This window comes from Struthio camelus, chromosome 21, assembly GCF_040807025.1.
Source record: "Struthio camelus isolate bStrCam1 chromosome 21, bStrCam1.hap1, whole genome shotgun sequence".
In the NCBI taxonomy this organism is placed as follows: domain Eukaryota; kingdom Metazoa; phylum Chordata; class Aves; order Struthioniformes; family Struthionidae; genus Struthio; species Struthio camelus.
The window spans coordinates 7,176,629-7,198,396 of record NC_090962.1 but is presented as its reverse complement, the minus strand read 5'-3'; the positions used below and the strand labels follow the sequence as shown (position 1 = coordinate 7,198,396).

Here is a 21,768-nt window from a genome sequence, read left to right as displayed (position 1 = left end):
AAAACCCATTTGAACTGAACAGTTTTGGGTATATTTTTAATGGCAGTAAATACAGTCAATCTTACAGCGAACTATTAGATCATGTCTTAACTTGCCAGTGACCAGAATTATGTGAAAAATTGAGGAGTGAACATTTTCCCATGTCATGCAAAATAATATAATAATTTGGAGCTTTTGGTGCTTTGGCTTTTTGGTATGAGAATATTGGTTTGATTGGGTTGCTTTACACAATCTCTGGAAAGGCTTTTTTTTTTTCCTGTAAAGGTTATATACTGACAGCAGTTTTATTTAACTGCTTCCTGTTAGCAGCTCATTCTCTTGTTGATTGAATTTAAGGATGGGCAGAAGAACCTTGTATCAAGTCCCAGGCTCAGATGGCATCGAGCCTGCTATGTGTACTGGTGCCAAGGCCAGCAGCTTGAATAACATGCTGAATAAGTGTCTCTGATTGGCAAGTACAACCAGAATTTATCAGATATCAGGTCTGTTGATGCCTGGGAAGCAACGTTCTCCCTGAAGCTGTTTTAACTTACCAGTAGAACATGCCTGTCGTTTGTTACCGAGCATGTTGCAAAGAGAATAAATAATGTTAACGAGAGGTGGAACTTGCGGAGTGACAGGCTTGTCTTATCACATGAGTATATAGCGGTGTCATGGGAAAATACTGTCCTGTTGAGCTAGTGTTATGTTGCCACATGGAATTCCAGCACTTTTAAAAAAGCTTAAGGACTGGGATCAATATAGTTAAATGAGGATTCCCGCAGAATATAAGGATCGTTTCAATACTGTAGGAAATCTTGAGGTAAGTTGTAAAGATTAGGTCGTTCTCAATGTTGTTGTAGCGCCTCAGAAATCCACTCGTGGACCAGAAACTTGCATACTAAGTGTGCTGTGTAAATACAGCAGAAAATGTTGATGCCTACCACAGACTTTGCGGGTGTAGGCATAAAACAAAAGGCGACAGCTGCATACAAACACAGAAGTCTGTACCGATGGGGATTGTAAAGAAAGAATGATTTCAGCACCGCTCACTTAGCCATTTTAAAGTTTTTGGGAAGGCATTGCAGCCACAGAGTTTTTAAGGTAGGATCTGAAGAACAACAACGGAGCGTTTGGGGGAATTTTTACAGGGCCACGTACACTGAAGACCTTTACTCTTAAGGTGCGGACAGTGTAGGAAACGCAAAGGTTGTCTGAAAATTTAATGCTGGGAGGTGAAGGCTGCAATTGAAGTTCTGCTGCTAATTGAAAGGTGGTAGATAACATGGAGATAGTGGCCTGGAAAATGAAGACAGGAGCTTAGATCTAGAAAGCTTGAAGAGGAGGGGCAGTGAAATCCCAAATGGGAGGTGACCTGGTCAAAGCAGTAGAGCAGGCATACAATCATAGTCTTTTTTGCTCAGGGAAAGGACAAAGGCCCCTTTTTTGAAAATTTTTCAGGATTGACAAGAAGATGTGTTTAATCTGTGATTTTCACCTTACTTATCTAAAGGGATTCGGTCATCCCTATTTTATTTGTGTGGTTCCACCACCTCCAATGACTTGTAAACGTGCTGCTGTGTATTTCTATTGCACTTAACATCGTGTGTCTGCTACTGGCTGGGAAAAAGTTGACTCAGATTTGTAGAACTATTTCCATCTGAAGCACTAACATATATAGATAGTTTTTACTGCATTATAAAATGAGTTAAACATGCTGTTGAGCTAATGCCTAATTAGTCTGGCACTGCAATTTACTTTAAGAGTGACCTTAAGCCCTGCATATATTTCTAAGCCTTCTGATCAAAGATCTAATTTTTTTTTTTTTTTTACCTTGCCTCCTTTTCAGTGTAGGTTGCTGACAAGCAGAAAGTGCCACGAGTGCTTTGTGCTGAGCCCTAATGGCCTTGTGATGTTGAAAGAAGGGAGAGATCTAGAAAACAGTTAAATTATGGAAAGCAAAACTGAGGAAAGCAGCCTTCCCAAGTTCTCAATACTGTGAAGTTTAAATGTCTCATGCTTAACCACATGGCTCTGGACAACTACGCTTTCCCCCGCAGTTCTGCTCCTGTCTCTGTATGACATGAGAAAGACAAAAGCTTGCTTTCTTCTGATCTTTCTTGGGCCATACTTATATTGTGATGCCTACAAACATCAGCCAACTAGCAAACGAAATAGCACATTAAGCAGTTGGGAACAAGCTGTGCACGGAGCTTATCTGTGATACATCACAAGGGTACTGCTTTTATTTCCTCTGTTGTTTCTTCTAGTCAGTTGTTGACTCTACACCTGTAGTTGCTTGTGGTAAAGAGACGGAGCTTCTGCCTTAAACTTGGATTTTCAAAATTGGCAAGCCTCCATCTCTTGCTATTTGCTTGTCTGTTTGTATGTTTGTACCACTCCCAGGGTTGTGGAAACCTATCCTGATCGGCGCGTTTAGGGTGATACTGTCTAACGGATAGTAAAAATACGAAGGAGGGACTTAGAAAACTGAATAGATTCTGGATGCCATTCCTCAAACCGATCACTTTTTGAAGAGCGCAAGCACAAAGCTAGTACACCTGGAAACAGCTGATTTTACATCATGCTACCATAGCCGTGACCAGGAACTGAGCCTCACAGTAACCTGAGAGGTCTGAAACTATTATAACCGTTTTCCCAAGAAGAGGACTGGGACTACACAGAAGTAGCCAGTTATTCACCAGGAACTATGGGGAGAAGAACAAGGGACAATAGTTCTCTTTATGCATGGACAATCTGTGTCTTTGCTTGTGGACCCTTTGGGATGTTGGCTAGTGCTTACTGATTTTGTATGTTTGTTTTAAAATCTACTAACAAACATCAAGTTAGTTATTCATTTTCATTTGTCGCTTTGATTTCTGGACTGAATTGAAGGCACAAATCTAATACCATTGTTGTTTCAAGGTAGTGGGTAGGGAAGGGAGACTGAAAAGGAAAAACTGTCAAAGGCAGAGAACAGCAGCCTCAGAGCTGACCACCAAGAGAGAACAAACTCTTAAAAGTTTTAAGCCTGTGTAACTATCAGGAACATAAAGCAGAAATTATTGGAGAGAGGTTCTTAGTCTGGCCCAGAGTGTCTTCTTCAAAGCATCATGTCAGCACACTGAAGAGTCGAACAACTCGGATCCAGGCAGTGCCAGATCCGTTGGCTGATAACACTGACGCCTGTAGAAACGGGTCAAATTCATGTAGTTTGACCTTTATCCCAGTGGGGATTAAATTGATTCTAATTAATAGACTTGAGAATAGATGGGTACCTTGGCAGAGTTTGTAACTAATTTAAATTGTTCATCCTATTAGTTTAGCCGTAAAGTATGCGTAATTAAGAAAGGATTTTGCCGACAGGCACCCTTATGTTGACACGTTATTAATTACAATTTATTGAATATATTGTCACAGAGCTCACTGGTTTTGGTTAACATAGGGATTTCTGTTGTCTAACGTTGCCCAAGCAAATGTGTCAGTGCTACACTTGGAGTAATAAAATAGCATTTGAAAGCACAAACGTGGCTTTGCTGAAATCAGTTATGTCCTACCAATGTGATTAAGAGAGAGATTTTGCTCTCAGTGTATAATCAGTGGCAGTTGTGTCTTTGAGGGTCTTTTAAAAGTATACATATTTTGAGTTGGCATAAAGATGATGCCTGGAAAGATTCTGGACTGTGATTATCCTGCGGTCTGGCATATTTTTAGCCACAGGTTAGAAAGAGCCTATGCAGAGGTGGGGTGGCAGCCTTAAGTTGGTATGATCTGTTTGAGCTCTGTCATCCCTTATCTACATGAAACAACCTTTTAAAAAAGGTGTGAAGGGAGTTCAAGCTTGATGTCTCATTCAGTCAGTGTTCATTCTCTCGGCCAGCACAGACATCAGCTTGCACCAGTTGTGCTGATAGGTAGTGTTTGTCTTTTAGATATGTTCTCTTTTCCATTAAGTCCTGGACTGAAACTGCTAGCTCGGTTTCTGTGAGTGCCAAACGCTTGTATCAGTGAAACCTTCCGACACTGACAAAAACTTATTTCAGTGGTTTTTTAGGAGCTTCACTGTACAGCAAATATCTCCTGTATTGCTAGTTGCTATTGAATTACTACTCATAAAGAAGCATGAGATTTAAAGGAATTGGGGTTTTTGTTTTATTTGCTCTCTGTGTGAATCTTTGGGTACAACCAAGTTATGTTTTCAAGATTTTCTTCATATTTGAGGAGCGGACAAACTTGCAGCACTTCGAACAAAAGCAGAAATTCTTGGATAACCATTTGACTGTGGGTGCCGGACCTTAAGAAAATCCTCAAATATTACAGGACTTAGAATAAATTCATGGGAGTGGAAAATCCTGTTGTCAGGAGACCGCACAGTTCACCTTTCCTTGCCCTTGAAAAAAGGACTCAACAGCAGACAATCAGATCTTTCTACTTGAAGTTTAAATTAGTATTTGTCTTGGACCTGTCATTTTAATCTCCTTGCTAGTAGTACGCAGAGACACTCCATCTCTCTGATCAGCACATTCACTGGGAGAGACTTGTCCATCTTATATCTTGGAGAGCGAACAGCAAATTCGGAGATCTGGTTTTAGCAACTTGGAATTATCTGACTACAAACTCTTAATTCCCTGTGCCCTACCGCCTTAAAAAAAAAAAAATATCGGGGAGGACAAAATTCAGCTTACTGTTTTAAAGTGAAGAATTCATGCTTCCAAACAGAATATTAAAGACATCCAGCTGGTACAAACACTCCTTTCCCAAAGCAGTAACAGAACAGGGCTGGCTCTTACTACAGTGAGCTGTCAGAAGTGAGGTAAGAACATTTCCAAGCCCCTTGGGAAATACAGGAGTCCTGTCTCACTGAACTCAGTTAGTTGGATTTTGGGTTTTGAGATATGGTAATTGCGCAATGTTGTAGAGCGTTCTTTGTGCTGCTTGCTATTTGATTTTAATCCAGGCACCTTAGAGATTATGGTCTGTGTTGTGTTTATATTTGAATGTGTGCTTTCTGGAAGCACAACGTTTTCCTCCTTAAAAGCAAAATGCTTGGCCATCAACGGGGTTTTTCAGGGTTTCACTTCCTTAGATGACGTGTAACAGTTGCAGCTTGGTCTGTGACACCTTTTATGCTGTAAAGATACGTTTTTGTGTGTGTAGTGGTCTGGCACCTTGCATGTCATATACAGCCCCGGAGTTCATCACTGGGTCAGCCAGCTCCTACTGACATCATTACACTTGTTTACCACTCACGCAGGGGAAGCGCTATGTTCATGGGTTTGACCACCATCGTTATCTTCTTTCAAGGCAGCAGTTTTGCAAAATCAGAGATTCGGAAAAGTATCTTACCTTTAGCCAGTGATCTTAGCTCCTGCTCCTGGCTCAGTTAAAAGGGAAAATAAAAGCTAGAAAGTTGTTAACTCTTTAAAGAGCGTTACCAGAACAGTGTTTCATATTGCCATTAAAATTGTTAGTGCGACTAAATAATCAGAATGTTGGTTATAGAATGGAAAAAGATCAATTTCAAGAGAGTCAGTATAATTATGATGAACTTATGTGGGACTGCATGAAGTCAGAACAGCTTCTTTAGCCATTAAAATCAGATTAAAAACGCTTAAAACACTTCTGGTTTGGTTTTGATTCACAGATTTAGACCCACTTGGGTTATTTGTGTCAAGATTTAGGCTTCTATGGACTATTCCAAAGACAACAGCTACACCTAGTTTGTTTTACGGGGAACTCAACGCTTCCCTCATCACTTCTGTGATTGTTTAGTTGGTTTTATCTTCGTCTTGAAGCGCATTCATTTCATTTTGCATTTTCATTTTGCAGTGGTCTAAAGAGCGTGATCAGTTACCACATCCGAAGGCTGGAAACTTCCCAAGAGCAGTAACCACTTAATATGCTAGCGCTTGATTTGTGATTGCCTGACCAGCCCCTTCAGTTTAAACGTGGAACATGGCAGCACAATCTGGTCAGAGCTGTTTTCAGTCAGCTAGAGCTGTGCTGTTTCTCACGGTTTTTTATGAGCAGGGTAACTACCCCTTCATCTTTCTTAGCAGGACATTGAGAGAATTGGCACCGGCAGTGGGAGACCTTTCTAGCCGCTCTTTACCCCTTTCTGGAGTACGTACTCTGGGAGTTTATAGTCCTCAGATTCCCATCTTTCTTCTCTGACTTAATGGGCCAAGAGAGTTAAACGTGTCCTGATAACTGTCAATTCGTACAACGCTTATCAGATAAACAGAGTTCAGAAATGTTGCCCAGTTGCACAGCAACAGCCACCATTAAAAAATTAGCATACCTAAAAAGATGGGGAACCATTTAAGCATTTCAATATTAAAGCTTTCTTCCTAAGCGGTGTTCCTTGTTTCCTTTGAGTAAAACACTTGTAAGGACGGCTCATTTTGACAGCTAGTAGACAGCCGGTTTTAAACTGGTAGTAATTTTCCTTTTTGGAGGAAAAGAGAAAAGGCTTATAGAAGAGCTTGTCTGGAACTGCTGAGAGCGTTCAGTTTATGTATGGATTTAACGTAGGCTCTTCTAACCAATGCTTCTCCAGTAGCCTCACTGGATTTCTTTTTCAGTAAAAGGTTGCATCATACGTGCATGATCCAGAGCATATTTTGGGCCCTTCTGGCATGTGGTAACTAATGACAGCATTAGAAAGTTTGTTATCCTTGGGTTTGCATGTTTGTTTTTTGTTGCGAGCCATTCCTCAATTTTAGCAACGTTAAATACTTTCCCAATTCTTCCTTTTCTCTGACGTTCCTACAAGGAGCGGGGTTATCTGTCCCCTTTCTTCTTCTGGCTTGGAAAAATTCCTTGTGGCTTTCCTCATTCATCAGAGCTCTTAACCAATTTACCGTTTCATCCACCTTTCTTCTTTTTTCCTTCTCTCCTCCTATGACAATACAGTGAAATGCAAAGTTGCCTTCAGCTTGTAAGAGGACTATGACACATCGTGGAACAACATAATAATGTGAAATAAACCTAGCTCCAGTTCACAGAGCAGTGTTCATAGATCCCCTGCCAAAGTTCAGAGCCAGGCCAGCATCAGAAGGCTAATTACATTGCCTTTTGAATACATCACCTAACGGATAAAATTGTGTGTATTATAGAGACCATAGAGGAATTTTACAGATCCCTCAAAATAAGTAACGTGCTGATGAAAAACTCATAATGATTTAGTTTAAAGAAAAGCTGAAAACGTTCAGAGTTAAAGCTAAATTTAGTTTGTGCTCTGAGGTTCCTAATCAAGCGTAATTTGGACTTTTTGTAAGCTATGCAGGGGAGCAGCCGTAGGAGTCTGAGTGCTGATCCAAAGCTGATGCAGTGGGGCTAACTCTCTTCGCTAGAAGTTGAAAACCCTCAGATTTCAAGATTTCAATATAACTTTCTATCGTAGCGAACGTTTAGTTATAGTTACATGCACGTTAAACCTGCCACAAGAACTCTTCACCCTGCGACGTGTGTGCAATACGTAAACATCATAGTGCAGCATTTTGGAAGGAAAAAAGTGCAAACAGCAAACCTTCAGTTATGTTGAAATTGTATATATTGGACCATATCCTTTTCATCAGGCAGATCCAGTAATTTCTCTTTTTCTTTCCAAATGTTATTTACTGACTTCCTGTCCTTTCATCCTGTCTGCTGTCCTTGCCGCGCAAAAGGGCTTTTTGCACCTGTGTATTTACCCTCCCTACAATTTCCTGAGATCTCTGTGGACGTTTTGGTATGAGTACGGGTTGGAGGGATGGCAGCGGATGGAGGTGGCAACACGCTGGCTGGTTTTACAGCATGGAGTTTTACAGCATGGAGTGTTGCTGTTGGTAAACATCTTCCAAGTCTTACCGCAAATATATAACCGAAATAAAAAGAAACCTCCCTTCTCCTCCCCACCCCGCTATATGCCAGTGCTTTCTGCTTTGCAGCCTGCGAATTTCATTGCTGGACATTAAAAATCTGGCGTTCCCCCCCCCCCCCCGCAACAAATGCCTCGGTGAACCTTTGCAGGGGGACAGCTTGTGGCCACTTGGTGCTTTTGTTGGGACGTGCACTCCGTTTGACCCTGTCGCAGCAGCGTTAATAGGATTGTCAAGGCTGACTCCTGCGTGACCTCTTCTTGCAAACAACCCCAACCCTTCCCCTTCCTCAGCCGCTCTGCCCCGCAGAGCTGAAAAGTGTTCCTCCCGAGGCAGTCCGGAGTCGCAGTTCGTGTCGCAGGCCAAAGCGATTGGAAAAACCACTGGGAGAAAGTCAGCGTGGGGCCACCTGTCCTGAAATAGTCCCGACTGTGAGAACAGTAGGCATTTGTTCACTTCTTCAGAGGGAGCTGGTCTTTCAGTGGCTCTATGCAGGCAGCGAAGTAAAAGTTTGCTTTCCAAGGAAAGCCTCCCTTGATTGGGAGACAGGTGTTTACGTACTTTTTTTGTGCGTTTTTAGGTGTGCTTTCCTGTAGAGGAAAGAAAAGGGGTGCCTGGGGTGCCATTGCAGTTGACTTTGGGGGACTAATGTTAATGCCATTGAGTGTTAGTTAAATCAAAAGATAAAGTAATACATTTAAAGTTCTGACTCCAGACTAAAGGAATTGCTATTCATTCTTTTACTGCCCTTATGAAGTCTCTTTAGACCTTTTATCCTCGTTACTGTCTATTATGCCTGGCTTTAACTCAAGCCAGCTCATAATAAAGACTCCAAGTCTTGTGTTTAGCATGCTGGCAGCGTTCAAATTTAAATTAAACTCATATAGTCTAATGTCTTTACGACCTCTAAATGCTGATCTAGAAAAGCTTGTGTGTAAAACAGGCAAATGGGCTTACTCTCTTGAGTCCCCCATGCTTATCTGCAGTCTTTCTTATACCAGTCCCTTGCAGCTTTGATATTCACTTTCCGCTGTGGGAATTGATAAATTTTTCCACCGGTTCGCTTTGTTTGCTTACTTTTATACAAGTGTCACTAAGGGGCTGGGTTAAGTATTTTGACCTACTTCAGGCATCAAAAGGTTCTTTTTTCCTTTCTAAAGCAAAGATTGGCTTTTCACACTGAACAGCCACACCTTTCACTCTTCCAGTAATCTGTCTTTAGCACGCCTCTCCCATGAAGAACTCTTGAAATGACTTGTCTGATTTTACCCTGGGGGCAAGAGAGGGGAAAGGGTGGAGGAAAAAATCCTTAGGCCACTGACAACAAAATACATGAACAATTTTGAGGCTGTAGGATTTAGCCTCCTGTTTTCAGGATATGCGAAACTCTCCCAGGATTATGGGATATACTGGAATGCGCGTCTTTGGAGGACCAACTGTGAGTTACTACTGCCAGGCTTTGTTAACATACTGGGATAAGACAGACATACTTCAGTGGATTATATACACACTGTACTTCCTAAAACTATGCAGGAACTCTCAGTATTGGGCACTGAAAGGCTTTCTCTGTTTGAACAAAGGTAGCAGTCTGTGCAATTGCAGATACCAACTCAAACAGAGCAACTTTTGTTTCGCTGGCCTATGAAGGAGGTTGAAAGGGAATGAAATGGGTCAACCTACCAACTACCTGCTATCTCTGCTGCTCTGCAGCTAGGCGTTGGGGTTGATTTGTGGAGAGAGCGATAACGAGATCAGGTAGAAAGGGCATTTTTGTGTCTCTGCAACACCTTCAAATTGCAGTTTCTTCAAATTGATACAGAGAATTGCTTCATGAATCACGGAATGCAGAAACTTTTGGAATGGAAATTATATCTGCTAATCCCAATGCACGTTGCTGTGCTAGAAAAGCCTAGGCGTGAACAGGTCTCTACTAAAATACAACCCAGATAATCCAAGGGCCGCGTCAAGAAACGGTACGTGTTCTGTCCCCAAAATGCTTTTGTTGTGCGACTCCTTTCCAATACTGGTCTAGTTTGTTGGAGGGGCAAAGGTTAGCACAGCAGGTTTGCTGAAGATACAGTGCCAAATTAATTGGAGATATGAAAGGGCAACATTCCTTTGCTGTTTTTCTTGAACTGTGCTAGCAATAAAATTGGACCAAGCAGTTGAATAGCCTTGTAAATGACGTAAAATTAACTCTAACCTTATCTCCTTCACCAGCATTATACATAGGACTGTGGTGTAGATCATGTGTGTATATGCAGGTTGATAGCAGCTTCAGTCTGGACCAGTTTGTATAAATTGGTGACCTTATCTGATTCTGTGGCTCTCAGAAGCATAACTCTTACTGACTTGCATTATGGTGAAAAGTCAGGATTTAAACCTGTAGTCGGGTTTTGGGCTTTTGGCAAGTAGCCAGCGCAGGCCTCTATTAGAAGGTCTTGGCTTAGTACAGCAGCAGCGAAAACCTTCCTTCTGACTCCCCTTCGACCTCAGGGCATGTCTCATTATCAGATTAAAGTGAGTGGAGGATGCAGTGTCTACTGAGCCTGCCACTCTAGCTGAAATGATTTTCCTAAGGCCAGATAAGGTGTTCAGTGACTTGCCAGAGGATGGGAGATAAAGAGATAAGGTTTGTTTGGCAAAACCTGCTCGTGAATAAATCCTGGGGAAAACGGCACTAAACTGTGACGTCACAGCCGTTAGCTACTTTTAAGTTAATTAAGAGGAGGACATGCTAAGTTCCTTCTGCCATCATAAATCCATGGTTGTGTGTGTCCCATCGCGGGAAGACTCCTTCGGCGCTCGCCCAGCGGCCGAGGTCCGCAGCACAAGCGATTGCTTTGACGTTCCACCTGCCTCCCTGGCTGCCAACCACCGGGGTCACCCGGAGGTAACAGCAGGGCAGGATGCCTCTCGAGCCGGCCTGCCGCAGCGGGGATTAACCGCCTCGCTGGGCTGCTGCCCTCGACAATTTTCTGGTCAGTAACTTTTTGAAAGGAGAGCGTGTCTAGTGCGGTAGGGAGGGGCAGGCAGGAGAGGAGGAGGAGGAGATGAAGGGGGAGAAGAAATGGTGGCTGGATTCTTTCCAGGACGGAAAACTGTCTGTCCAAGAATTTCTCCAACACATAGATTAAATATTCCTCCCTCCACCATTACATAACGGTGAATGGGTGGCTGTGCAGCCTCCTGAAAGGCTGTGTAATAAGCAACGCTGTCTCTTCTCTCTTTCATTCCTCTGCGTTTTCCTCTGTCTCAGACAGGAATTTCTGGGACCGTAAGAGTCATTCTCTCCAGGACTTAAGTCTCCAGTTGGGACATAGTTACTGCCAATTTAGAATTAAATTTAAAAGGGAAAGGGGACGCCCTTGGACACATGTCTATACATTGAAAATTCTGCCTCCTAATAAAATGGGCCATTTCCTAAACTCCAGGTCTAGACGTCTCACAAATGCAGAGCGCTCAAATCCTGACTAGGGCAGGATAAAGCTGGATAATGCTTCTCTTGATGTTGATTGAGCAAAGGATACAATGAGAGTTACTTACGTCCTTACACGTAACGGGAAGCGAAGTGCCAATCGCACAGCTTTAGGCTGGCTGGAGCTCAGAGGGCATCAGAAAAAAGCAGGCCCACCCCCACAGCGCTTCATCTGTTCAACTGTGAGCAAGCCCTTTGTTCAGGAGCATTCAGAACATGCATGATTATCACTGACTCTTAAGCTCTCTGGTTCAGTGCTGTATCTGCTTTAGCGAGAACATTGCAGAATAACACAACTTTTGAGTGCCGAACAGCAAATTGTCAAATTGCAGATTCTGCAGGAGGAGGTGAATTCAAGAGCGTGGAGGACTTACAAGCAGGTTGGTAGGCGATCTCCTCAGGAGGCAATAGAGTTGAATAAGGACCTAGAAAAACAGTGGTGAAACCATTGCAAGCAAGAAGAGAAGAGACAATTATTGCCTACAGTGAAACACCAGCCAAAGCCTTCTGCTGAGGAGCAGCAGAGCCCTCAAATGTGAGGCTAAAGCAGCAACTAAAAGTCTCATCCCTTCGTAGGACTTGATATCCTAGGAGGCCAGAGTGAAGTCGGTGCCAGTTTAAACTTTTGACTAGATGTAAGAGAGAAAGTGAAAGCCTCATATGATCTTATAGGAGCATTCAAGCTTGAATTTGGACCAGAAGCGTGGTGCATTGAGTTTTGAGTTTATCCATCTGTAAAAAGTAGCAAAAATGACAGCAGGAAACCTGCCTTCCCACTGCGTTGTTAGGGAACTCTCACCTCTCACAAAAGAATGGTCTTTTATTTACTGCTTTTCTCTTTAACGCAGGCTGAGGCCTTCACCTGATTGTGAACAGTATCAGGGACTTGAAAACGTCTCATGTTAAGAATCAGTACTAAAGTTCATGCTGTTAGAAGGATAGTCAGCAAATTCCGTCTTCCCTGGATGGCCCAGGTTTTATGGGGTCATCTTGCAAGATTGCCTATAGGATATTAAAGGTCACGAAATAACTATTGGGGCATAAAAAATATTATGTCCAAGAGTTGCGTCACGGTCAGATGCGTCAATGGCAGCTCTTGAGAACAGGAGGCTGTGTGGATGTTTGAAACAGATGAAAGTGAAGACTGAGGGCTCGACTTTTTATTTTGCAAAAGCAGCATGAAACCCTGGGGTGCTAGGTATGAGAGGTCAATTTCTTGCCTTATTTACTCAACCTTTGTCTGATGCCTTATTTCTCTTTCTCTCCTCTTCCTCTATCTCCCATCACTCTTCAACTTACCAGTTAATTTTTCAGCGTTTACACTCGACTGAGCCAACCCTACTGAGAGGCTAAAGTCCACATTGGCACAGACTCACGACTCTGTGGGCATCAAGCTGGCTGCTTACATTGGCAGTTTGTAAGGTTTTTTCCTCCCCTTTCCACAGAGATGTAGGTTGTGAAATGTGTGTACACTTGCAATTGAACAATATTTTGTCAATATTTCCTCAAAGCTTGTGAAATTTCTCAAATGTTTTTGATTTCCCTTCAAGCCTGCGGTGTAGGCATAAGAAATATCACCCAGTCTAGCTCTGAGTTCAAGAGCATGTAAATAAACTTCAGCTTTGCTAGCTTTGTGTAGATGCCAAAGCCTGGTAGCCAAGGATGGCCGTATGCTGAGGCTTTCAAAGACAGGCCAATGGACAAACCATTTTTTTAGCCATAATCCTTTCTTATAGTCTTCAATTCTGGAAACAGCTTTTTCCTTGAAAACAACGCCCTCTGAGATAAGATTACCAGCAAAATGGCTCTGACATAATTATATGTGCTCTGAAATTTCTGGTTAACCAACTCATTCTTCCTTCACGGTGTAAATTCGGCTTTTTATATTCCTTTCGTCCAAAGCGCTGTCCATGTGCCTGTCTTTTACACTTTTCCTGTATATATCTCAAGGCAATAGATAGGCTCAAACTTTCTTCTTTGAACAAGCTTTGCAATAAAGTTACTTAGAGAAGAGGTTCAATTGCTGTGTCTGCTGGCTATTCCTTTAGAACGAATAAGCGTTCGTAACTTTAGCTAACAGGAAATCCAACACGTTATTTCTCTGTGAATCATATTAAAAATGTTCAGCAGCCCTCTTGTGCCTTTCAGAATATAAGTCTGCCTTTGTGTGTGTATGAGTGTTTATGTTAATAGGTGTGCCGATGATTTATAGATGGGATTAATTTTGAATTTAACTTACTTAGGAAATGGATTGAGGACCCAGCTACTTCTGTGTTTCAGCCTTGCTTAGTTGTTCTGAAAGAGCTCTTTGACCTTTCCAGAGGTTTAGTACTGGTTATGAGGTTAAGTGTGCTTATTTCTAACCATAAAAAATCAGGATAGCAGTCAGATCCAGACTCAGGAGCCAGTGGTATGGGAAGCAATTGTAATCCTGGATCACAGTTGATAGGGCCGCTGCTTGGAAATAGTGCCACTCTGAGGGCAGCAAAGTCTTTCCATTTCCAAGGCCTGTTTTTCCAGTACCCTGAATAGGATAAACCTGCATTTGACTATGTGAATTTCATTTATTTTTTTAGTCCTAAATGGTAATTTTGCATTATAAATGCAACCATCTGCTGTAGAAAAAGCTATGTTGTTTTAAATTGCAATTGTGAGCAGAAGCACCCTTTAGTTCTTTCTCTTTTGGATCTTGCTATTTGACTCACAGAGCAGTCAGCTGATTTCAGTAACATACTCCATTCAGTAATTTATGCTGTGCAGAATGACAAGTGTCCAGCCATTCATATCATGATAAATGATTAGACAACTGTTACCAGTTTGAAAAGCAAAAATAATAGATCGATTCATGAATATAGTTGTCTTTGGTAATGGAGAGATGAAATTATATTCTCTTCCAGTAGCTTTAAAAGAGGTAGAAAATAGTGTTAGGTATACCGGGAAGAAATTATTTTGGTTAACTCTCTTTAGCTGTGGATTAATGTTCCAAAGATAGTGGTGGAAGCACCATTTCTTATTTGAGACAATTAAAACTAGCCTTATTGTCTCTCTAGGAAAGATAATCCTGGGTAAAGTGTCACAGTGAAAGTTAATGAACCTAGTAACATTTTGGGTTATTTCTTTCTTTTTTTTTTTCCCATGATGGTGTAGAAACACAGACAGGGTTGCACTGGCTAAGTCTTTGTTTTATATCAAATCCGTGGTATGCAGTTTGAATGTTTTGTTTTCATGGATATTAAGAATTATTCTTTGTATAAGAAGTATTATATCATTTTTAACTATATTTGTTAACTGGAAGTGACAAATAAAATCTTTCATGTATTAGTTGCAAAATGAATTAATGCTAGAAGTTTCTCTCTTCAAATGTCTGGATTAGGATGAACCTCTTGCTCATTGCTGGCCTTCAAACAATCAGCATTGCAAATTGTTACCTTTGATATCCTGAAGAAATATGTTTTACTGTAGAGGAGATACTATCTCCAAATGTAGAACAAGAAGTAGATAACATGCCAGGTATACAGGAAGGTCTGTGATTTTAGAATTAAAAGTTATCTTTCTTTGTGTGTGTATAGCAAAAGTCATGGTACAGAAAATTTGCCAAGTGCCTTGTGTTTTCGTCCTGTTAGGCTAAAGATCTGATTTTTCGATTTCACTCTTGTGTTGCTTGTAAAGAACAGGCCTTCACCTGTAAATAGAATTTCGGCAGCGGGCTTCAGCTACCACCACCATGCTAGAGTCCCATCTCCCATACCTCATTTATAATCATTGTTTAAAAATCATTGCTAGTCTTAAATGAAACGGTGCAGGACAGGAGAGCTGTCAGATTGTTCAAGTTAGAAACATGTTTTTTAATTATTTTAGATTTGAAGCAGAAGCAGTTTGACCCTAACAAATGTTTCTTGCTGCAGATCATCCTGTGGGGTCGAACTGAGAAATGCCTGAAGGAGACCACAGAGGAAATCAGGATGATGGGGACAGAGTGCCATTATTTCATTTGTGATGTAGGAAACCGAGAGGAGGTCTATCAGCAAGCCAAAGCTGTGCGGGAAAAGGTTGGTGTCTGTGGAAACACTGTTTGTGGGCAGAATTTTAGTAATTCACTCACCTTTGATGGGGGAAAAAAATCCACTGGCAAATTGAGAAAAAACAAAGGTGCACATTTCTCTATATGACATAGTCAAAAGGTTCTGTCCCATTGCATTTATTGCCACAGGGTAAACATTTTCACCCATACAAAGAACATATGAATGATAACTAATCGAATGTGTTCATCTATATGTATCAGTAGGTGAATACGTGTCCTAGGCAAAAGTAGCAGGGAACTTGTCTTCTCAATTCTTACATTAATTCCAATGTTCTTATAATTCGTAGGTGAGCTTGAACAGAGCAGAGTTGAGTAACTAAGAAAGACTGGGTTCAAGATGAATCCAACTTATGTTGTACAAAGACCTAGTTATTGGTTTAAGCGATCCAGAAGGATAACAAAGCCCATCAGCAAAAATGCCGAAAGCTGTAAAAATAGTAATATGTTCAGCCACTACTAGGCGGCTAATAGTGACTCCTGGTTTGTGAGGAGAGATATTAGTTGTGACAAGTCATTTGCGTTTTTGCAGGTGGGTGATATCACTATCCTCGTGAACAATGCTGCTGTGGTCCATGGTAAGAGCCTGATGGACAGCGATGATGATGCACTGCTCAAATCACAACATATAAACACCCTGGGACAGTTCTGGGTAAGATAAGCTCTTGTATCTCGTGTATTCAGACTTGGGAATGAGAGGGACGGATTACAGCCGGTAAACGTTTTTGGCTGCTGCTAGGCCTTTCTAAATGGTTCTTGGTAAGATGAGTCTGACACAAAAGAGAGACAGGAAAAACAACGTGAGGGGCAAAGGCCAGAGGAGAGAAGTCTGAGGAAAATTAAATTTGACAGACTCTCTCAAATATCATATTAAAAGCTTCCAGGAATTGCACAGTATTTGATGCTCTTGCATCCCCATTCTGTGATTTCCAGTAAAACATCTGATTTCTTTTGAGAAAGGCCAAGCTCACGGAGGAGAGTTTTCTGCTCAGTGTTGCGGTGGAACTTGATAGAAAGATAGATAAAAGAATACTTTATCACAGAATCGCAGAATCACAGAATGGTTGAGGTTGGAAGGGACCTCTGGAGATCATCTAGTCCAACCTCCCTGCTCAAGCAGGGTCCTCTAGAGCATACTTCCCAGGACCACATCCAGACGGATTTTGAATATCTCCAGCGAAGGAGACTCCACTACCTCACTGGGCAACCTGTTCCAATGCTCTGTCACCCTCACAGTAAAGAGGGTATATCTTATCCTGTATAAGAACTTCTTAAACATACAGAGCGTTCTGTTCATGGCCTTTATCTGTGGGCACTGCTTGCTTGTACGCTAGGAAAGATTTTGCTTTGTTTATACACAAACTTTGTTTAGAAGGTTTCAAAGAGTGACATGTCAACAAAGCATTCTCCTACTCCTTTCCTAGCTTAATGGACAGCGGGGTTTGGCTTGTTGTCTGTGTCACCTTATTTTTCAGTCACTACTAGCTTTGTCATATCTCTGCTGAGCAAGACTTTTTGTTTTTTCTCTGTTGTTCTTCAGACCACCAAAGCATTCCTGCCAAGGATGCTGGAGTTGCAGAATGGACACATTGTTTGCTTGAACTCTGTCCTGGCCTTGTCAGCCATCCCTGGTGCCATTGACTATTGCACCTCCAAAGCCTCTTCCTTTGCCTTTATGGAGAGCCTGACCTTGGGGTTGCTAGACTGTCCTGGAGTGAACGCCACAACAGTCCTGCCCTTCCACACAAGCACAGAGATGTTTCAGGGCATGAGAATCAGGTCAGTCCAGGGGAGCTAGAATAAAACATCTCATTTTAAATGAATCATCAGAATACACTCCTAATTAATGCTTCATTTAGTTGAGAGAATTTGATGTCTCATTTGGCTGCCTGGGAACAGAGGGTCACCCTAGGCCGCCTGGGACTCATCAGACTGGTTCCTTCAGTTTGCTAGCACATTCGTACAAACTGCCTGTACTGCATCTTTGAGGCTTTTTTGCTTCTACAGAGAAAACTGAACGCTATTTTTCAGAGAGTGTATTTGGGCCATTTGCAGCCACCAGAGAGGGAGAGGAAGCAATCTGAAAACTGAGATCATTCAGAGGGGAGCAGCCTACAAATTACTAGTGAATTAACCGTACAAATTCCTTCCTTATTCATTTAAATACTTAATTCTTTCCCACTGAAGGGAGTGACAGCCACAGACCGAAGTAAGGCTATCACTACACCTCCTTGTTGCCTCTAAGAGAACAGACTAAATTCAAGAACTAATGGTTAACCAAATTAATCTTTTACAATGGACAAAATGACCCGTTAGTATAGTTTGTGCTCCTTTAGCGAGAGAGAGAAAATACACAATGTCATTCCATTGTTGGAGCCAGGAAAAGCCTTATTCCTGCTATCAAAAGCAAAGAGCGAAGATCACCTGTGAGAGTCTGAATCTAGTAGAGAGCAAACAAGAGGAAGAAGAACATTGACACTGAAAAGACAGGGTTGTGATGTTAGTTTGCAAACTGCTTAAGAAAATCCCTGAAGCGAGATCCTGAATAGGTTCTGCCACTTCCTTCTAAAGGCTGCAACATGTTCACTCCTTAACTGTTTAGCCAGTCTAGTAGTACTAGTTGGAAGACAGGGCTATAGGACCTGGGCTTCATTCTCGTTCTCTGTTCCTTTCAGCCAGCTTGGGGTATGTTTCAATGCCACTGACCAATGATAACTTAGATGGCATCAGGACTTAAACGGGTATCTTAAACAAGGAGCTTGGTTAACAAATAATTTTTTTTTTTTTTAACTTTATTTATTCAGGTTCCCTAATCTTTTTCCTCCTCTCAAGCCAGAGACTGTGGCTAGGAGGACAGTGGAAGCTGTTCAGATGAACCAAGCCTTCCTCCTCCTTCCATGGACAATGCGTGTTCTCGTCATCCTAAAAAGGTAAGTATTTCCGTTGCCAGCTATAGCCTAGACTGGCTAGGCAAGCCTTGCCTATAGAATAGGCAAGACTGGCTTACAATCCTGCTATCTGTCCACCGAGGTGAACTTCAGTTTGACTGTTAGCTGATACCCTAGATCAGATCAGGCTGGTTCATGCCCTTCCACGAAGAACAGACATAGGAGCAAAGGGGAGAAAATTTCTAAAGTTCCCTTTGTTAGATTCTTTTCCCCTGGGTTTGTCCCCTTTACGAAAGCAGATTCACTCCCAAAATTCAGATTCATGAGGTCTGAACTGCTGTTTGTATCTGGGAAATTTCTTAACTGTTAATATATGCATCTAGCTAATTTTCATTCAGTAAGCCCCTCTTTGGACTGCAGCCTTTATTTTGCAAAGGCTTTCTATATATAAAGTATGCACATCAACACCTGTATTTGGAGAACATTGTTTGTTTTAAAGCCATGAAACCATCAGAATAATTTGTGTGTGTGATTATTTTCTGCTTTAGCGGGGAATTACTCTGATCGGGACTTTTAAAGTGCTTAAGGCAAGCAAGTCATAATTTTATTTCCTGAAATAACTGAAGAAAGGACCTTTTAAATTGCGTCTTCACGAGAGTTTGCACCAAAACCTTTGGAAAACCTATTTCAGTCAGGAACTAGAACAAGGCCATGAGATTTCTTTGAACAATAATTACAATACTGTGTGTCAGACGAGACAAAACAATTTGTAATAAAGTTTAGCTCTGAATGCAAAATTTGGGATAGTCTCAAAAGTTCTCAGAAATTTTGCAGACTATAAAAGGGTAGCTCTCCTGCTCGTTAATTATGAGAATCAATCATTTATTTTCCACTGCAGCAGCTGACAGGAAATTAGGTATATGTCCATACGTTATCATAAGGAAGCCCCATGCCTAGGACACATAGATAGCAAGTTAACCATACAAGTCAGTGTAAATTTGTGTATTTCAAAGCACAAGGTTCTGTGCTGCACTGGGGAGAAACAAAAGATGATAGTGTCTTTGAAGTTCCAGGCTTTACAGACCTTTGTTGATAAATGTTTCCATTTAGGAAGAGTGAAATGACACAACTTTCTTCCTCTGGGCTCTGAGAGATACTGACCAATGTTTTGACTGCGTGCTTTCACGAGCTACCTGATCACGCGGGTGTGTGTGCATACATATGTGTGTTCGCACATCCAGACTTACTCGTTCTCTCGTTCGAAGAGATTCAAAGGTTTTGTCCTGTCTGCTTATTTTCTTTCTGCTTTTCCTACAGCATTCTCCCTCAGTCAGCACTTGAAGAAATCCACAAGTTTTCTGGAAGCTACACCTGCATGAACACTTTTAAAGGACGAACATAGACCCGGTGGTGCAAAGACGATTCCTCAGTGAAGGCAACACAAGCATGAGAATCCTGTCAAGACTGTGAATCAGCCGTCTTGGCTTTTAGCCTGCCCATGTGACTTGTGCTGCTCTAAGGCAACACATTTCTTGCAGGTCATAACCATAGTAACATGACCTTTGCACAGGACTGAATGACTAGACTATGGACCCTTGGAAAGAAAAACAAAAAGTGTGAAATGTTCCTATGATGTTTAATTCTTTAGAGGACATTGTTAAATCTACTCACAGTTTTAAGATGTAATTTTTGTTTATAAAATATCTGTAGGCTGTTTCAGCTGAGGGGCAGCATATCACACACTTTACCCATCTCTTCAGAGGAACTACAATTGCAAACCGATCCTGATTTCGTTCCAGCTTTTTTAATGGGAAAAATTACTTTGAAGAACTACAAATTATGGATGTTTAGTGGAAGCTTCCTTCCCTTTCTTCACTGACTGGTCATGCTTTACATCCGCGGATGAAGCTGTTCCCAACTCATGTCATAGAGAAGGAGGAGCAAACTGCTGTTTTCTTTATTAAAGGCGACCCAGGCCTGTGTGGAAGGATAGTGCTGGGCCCAGGATTGCTGACTGCACCTGTAAAGGCCAGAGGGGGATGCTCAGTCAGAAGAGCAGGCAGTTTGAATCATGGAAGATTCCTTCTGGCACTGAACTCATATATGAAATTTAATTGTCTTTCTGAATATTTTTGTTCATTTATGATGAAATATATATATATATATATATATTTTTTTTTTTTTTAGCATTAATCCCTAGATTGCCACGCGTGTAGGCAGCATCAGATTGGGGATGAACTAAATCTAGAGCCTGCTTTTACAAACACACATTCACTGATGTAATCCATACAGAGGAAAATCCATTGTATCAGTCTGCACAGTGAAATAAGTGGAATAATGCTCTAAACACAGAAAAGACAGCACTCTAGCGCTCATGAAATGTGAAGTTTGCAAGCACAGTTAGCAAAGACCTGATTAAATGCACATTGAATTCAACTGGGAATATACCCATTGTTTTTTAGGGGCATCAAATCAGGCACTGATCAGCCAAAAGTGATAAATACTGCTTGGACTGAAATGCCAGAAGCAGCGAGACGTTATTTATTTTTGTAATGATATACTCTCCTTGACAGCCTAGTAGGAGCAACGCTGCATTCCTGTGCCAGATGCAGTGTGCAGCACTAGGCATAGCAATGTAGTTGTAACATTATTGGAACGCTACTAAAAGAGGAATTAATATAATTGAGATACGGGGAAGTAGCAAGTCTGATTGGAGAACATCCCAATGAAGCACCTCAAGGAAAGCCACATGGTTAAAGTAAAGGATTGAAGTTAGAGTTCCTGACTTGCATTTTGAGCTTTTTCATAGATGTCCTGTGTGACCCTGGGCAAGTCTCAAAGTGCACCCTGACCTGCAAAGCCGATATTTCTAGTGTTTCCCTACCTCAAAAGTTGTAAGTCTGACTACCTTAATGTTTGCCAAATGATCAGTAAATTCAAATGGAACATGCTATAGAAAGTAAAAACTGTATTTGTTTATAAACCAAAAGGTTTTATGCTAAAATAGAGAAGAGAAAAAAACCCATAATCTAAAATATATCATTTCCTAGAAGAGATTTGAGTTCTAGGAGAAAAGCTGCGAGCTACATTTGAGATACTACTTTGGTTCTGCCATATAGAATGGGAACCAGCTACTTAGATGCAATGATGTGCATGTTAAAATCTGAAGGTCTGATCCTTGCTGCAAATCGGTAGATAGCTCTTCTTGGACAGTTCATGAAGCAGACACTGCAAAGGGTGCCATTGATGCAAGCCCCTCTGCCTGCATGGATATTTTGAGGAGCTCTCCTATCTGGGTCAGTGCTTTCCTTCTGAGTGCAGTAACATACATACAAGCTTTAGTACTGTGCCAGCTTTGAAAAGGTTTCTTACAATGGAGTTTTGTTTTGAATTCCTAGATGTCTGAGACTCTCTGGAGAGGATGAAAAGAAACTTTGATCTCTGTGATTTTGACACCCACCCTAATAGATGCTTTCAGCTTTA

At 41.5% G+C, this 21,768-nt stretch overlaps 1 protein-coding gene across 6 annotated transcripts in view; it reads left to right on the top strand.

Moving 5' to 3' along the window:
* The window catches only part of DHRS3 (dehydrogenase/reductase 3), a 28,828-nt gene extending 7,060 nt beyond the window's left edge, over positions 1-21,768 (top strand). For all 6 annotated transcript variants that reach the window (XM_068916181.1, XM_068916184.1, XM_068916185.1 and 3 more), the window contains 5 exons: positions 15,225-15,368; positions 15,930-16,049; positions 16,938-17,176; positions 18,202-18,327; positions 19,603-21,768. In XM_068916181.1, coding sequence (XP_068772282.1) covers positions 15,225-15,368; positions 15,930-16,049; positions 16,938-17,176; positions 18,202-18,327; positions 19,603-19,687 — 714 coding nt within the window. In that variant the 3' untranslated portion in view covers positions 19,688-21,768. The remainder of the gene's footprint in view (positions 1-15,224; positions 15,369-15,929; positions 16,050-16,937; positions 17,177-18,201; positions 18,328-19,602) is intronic.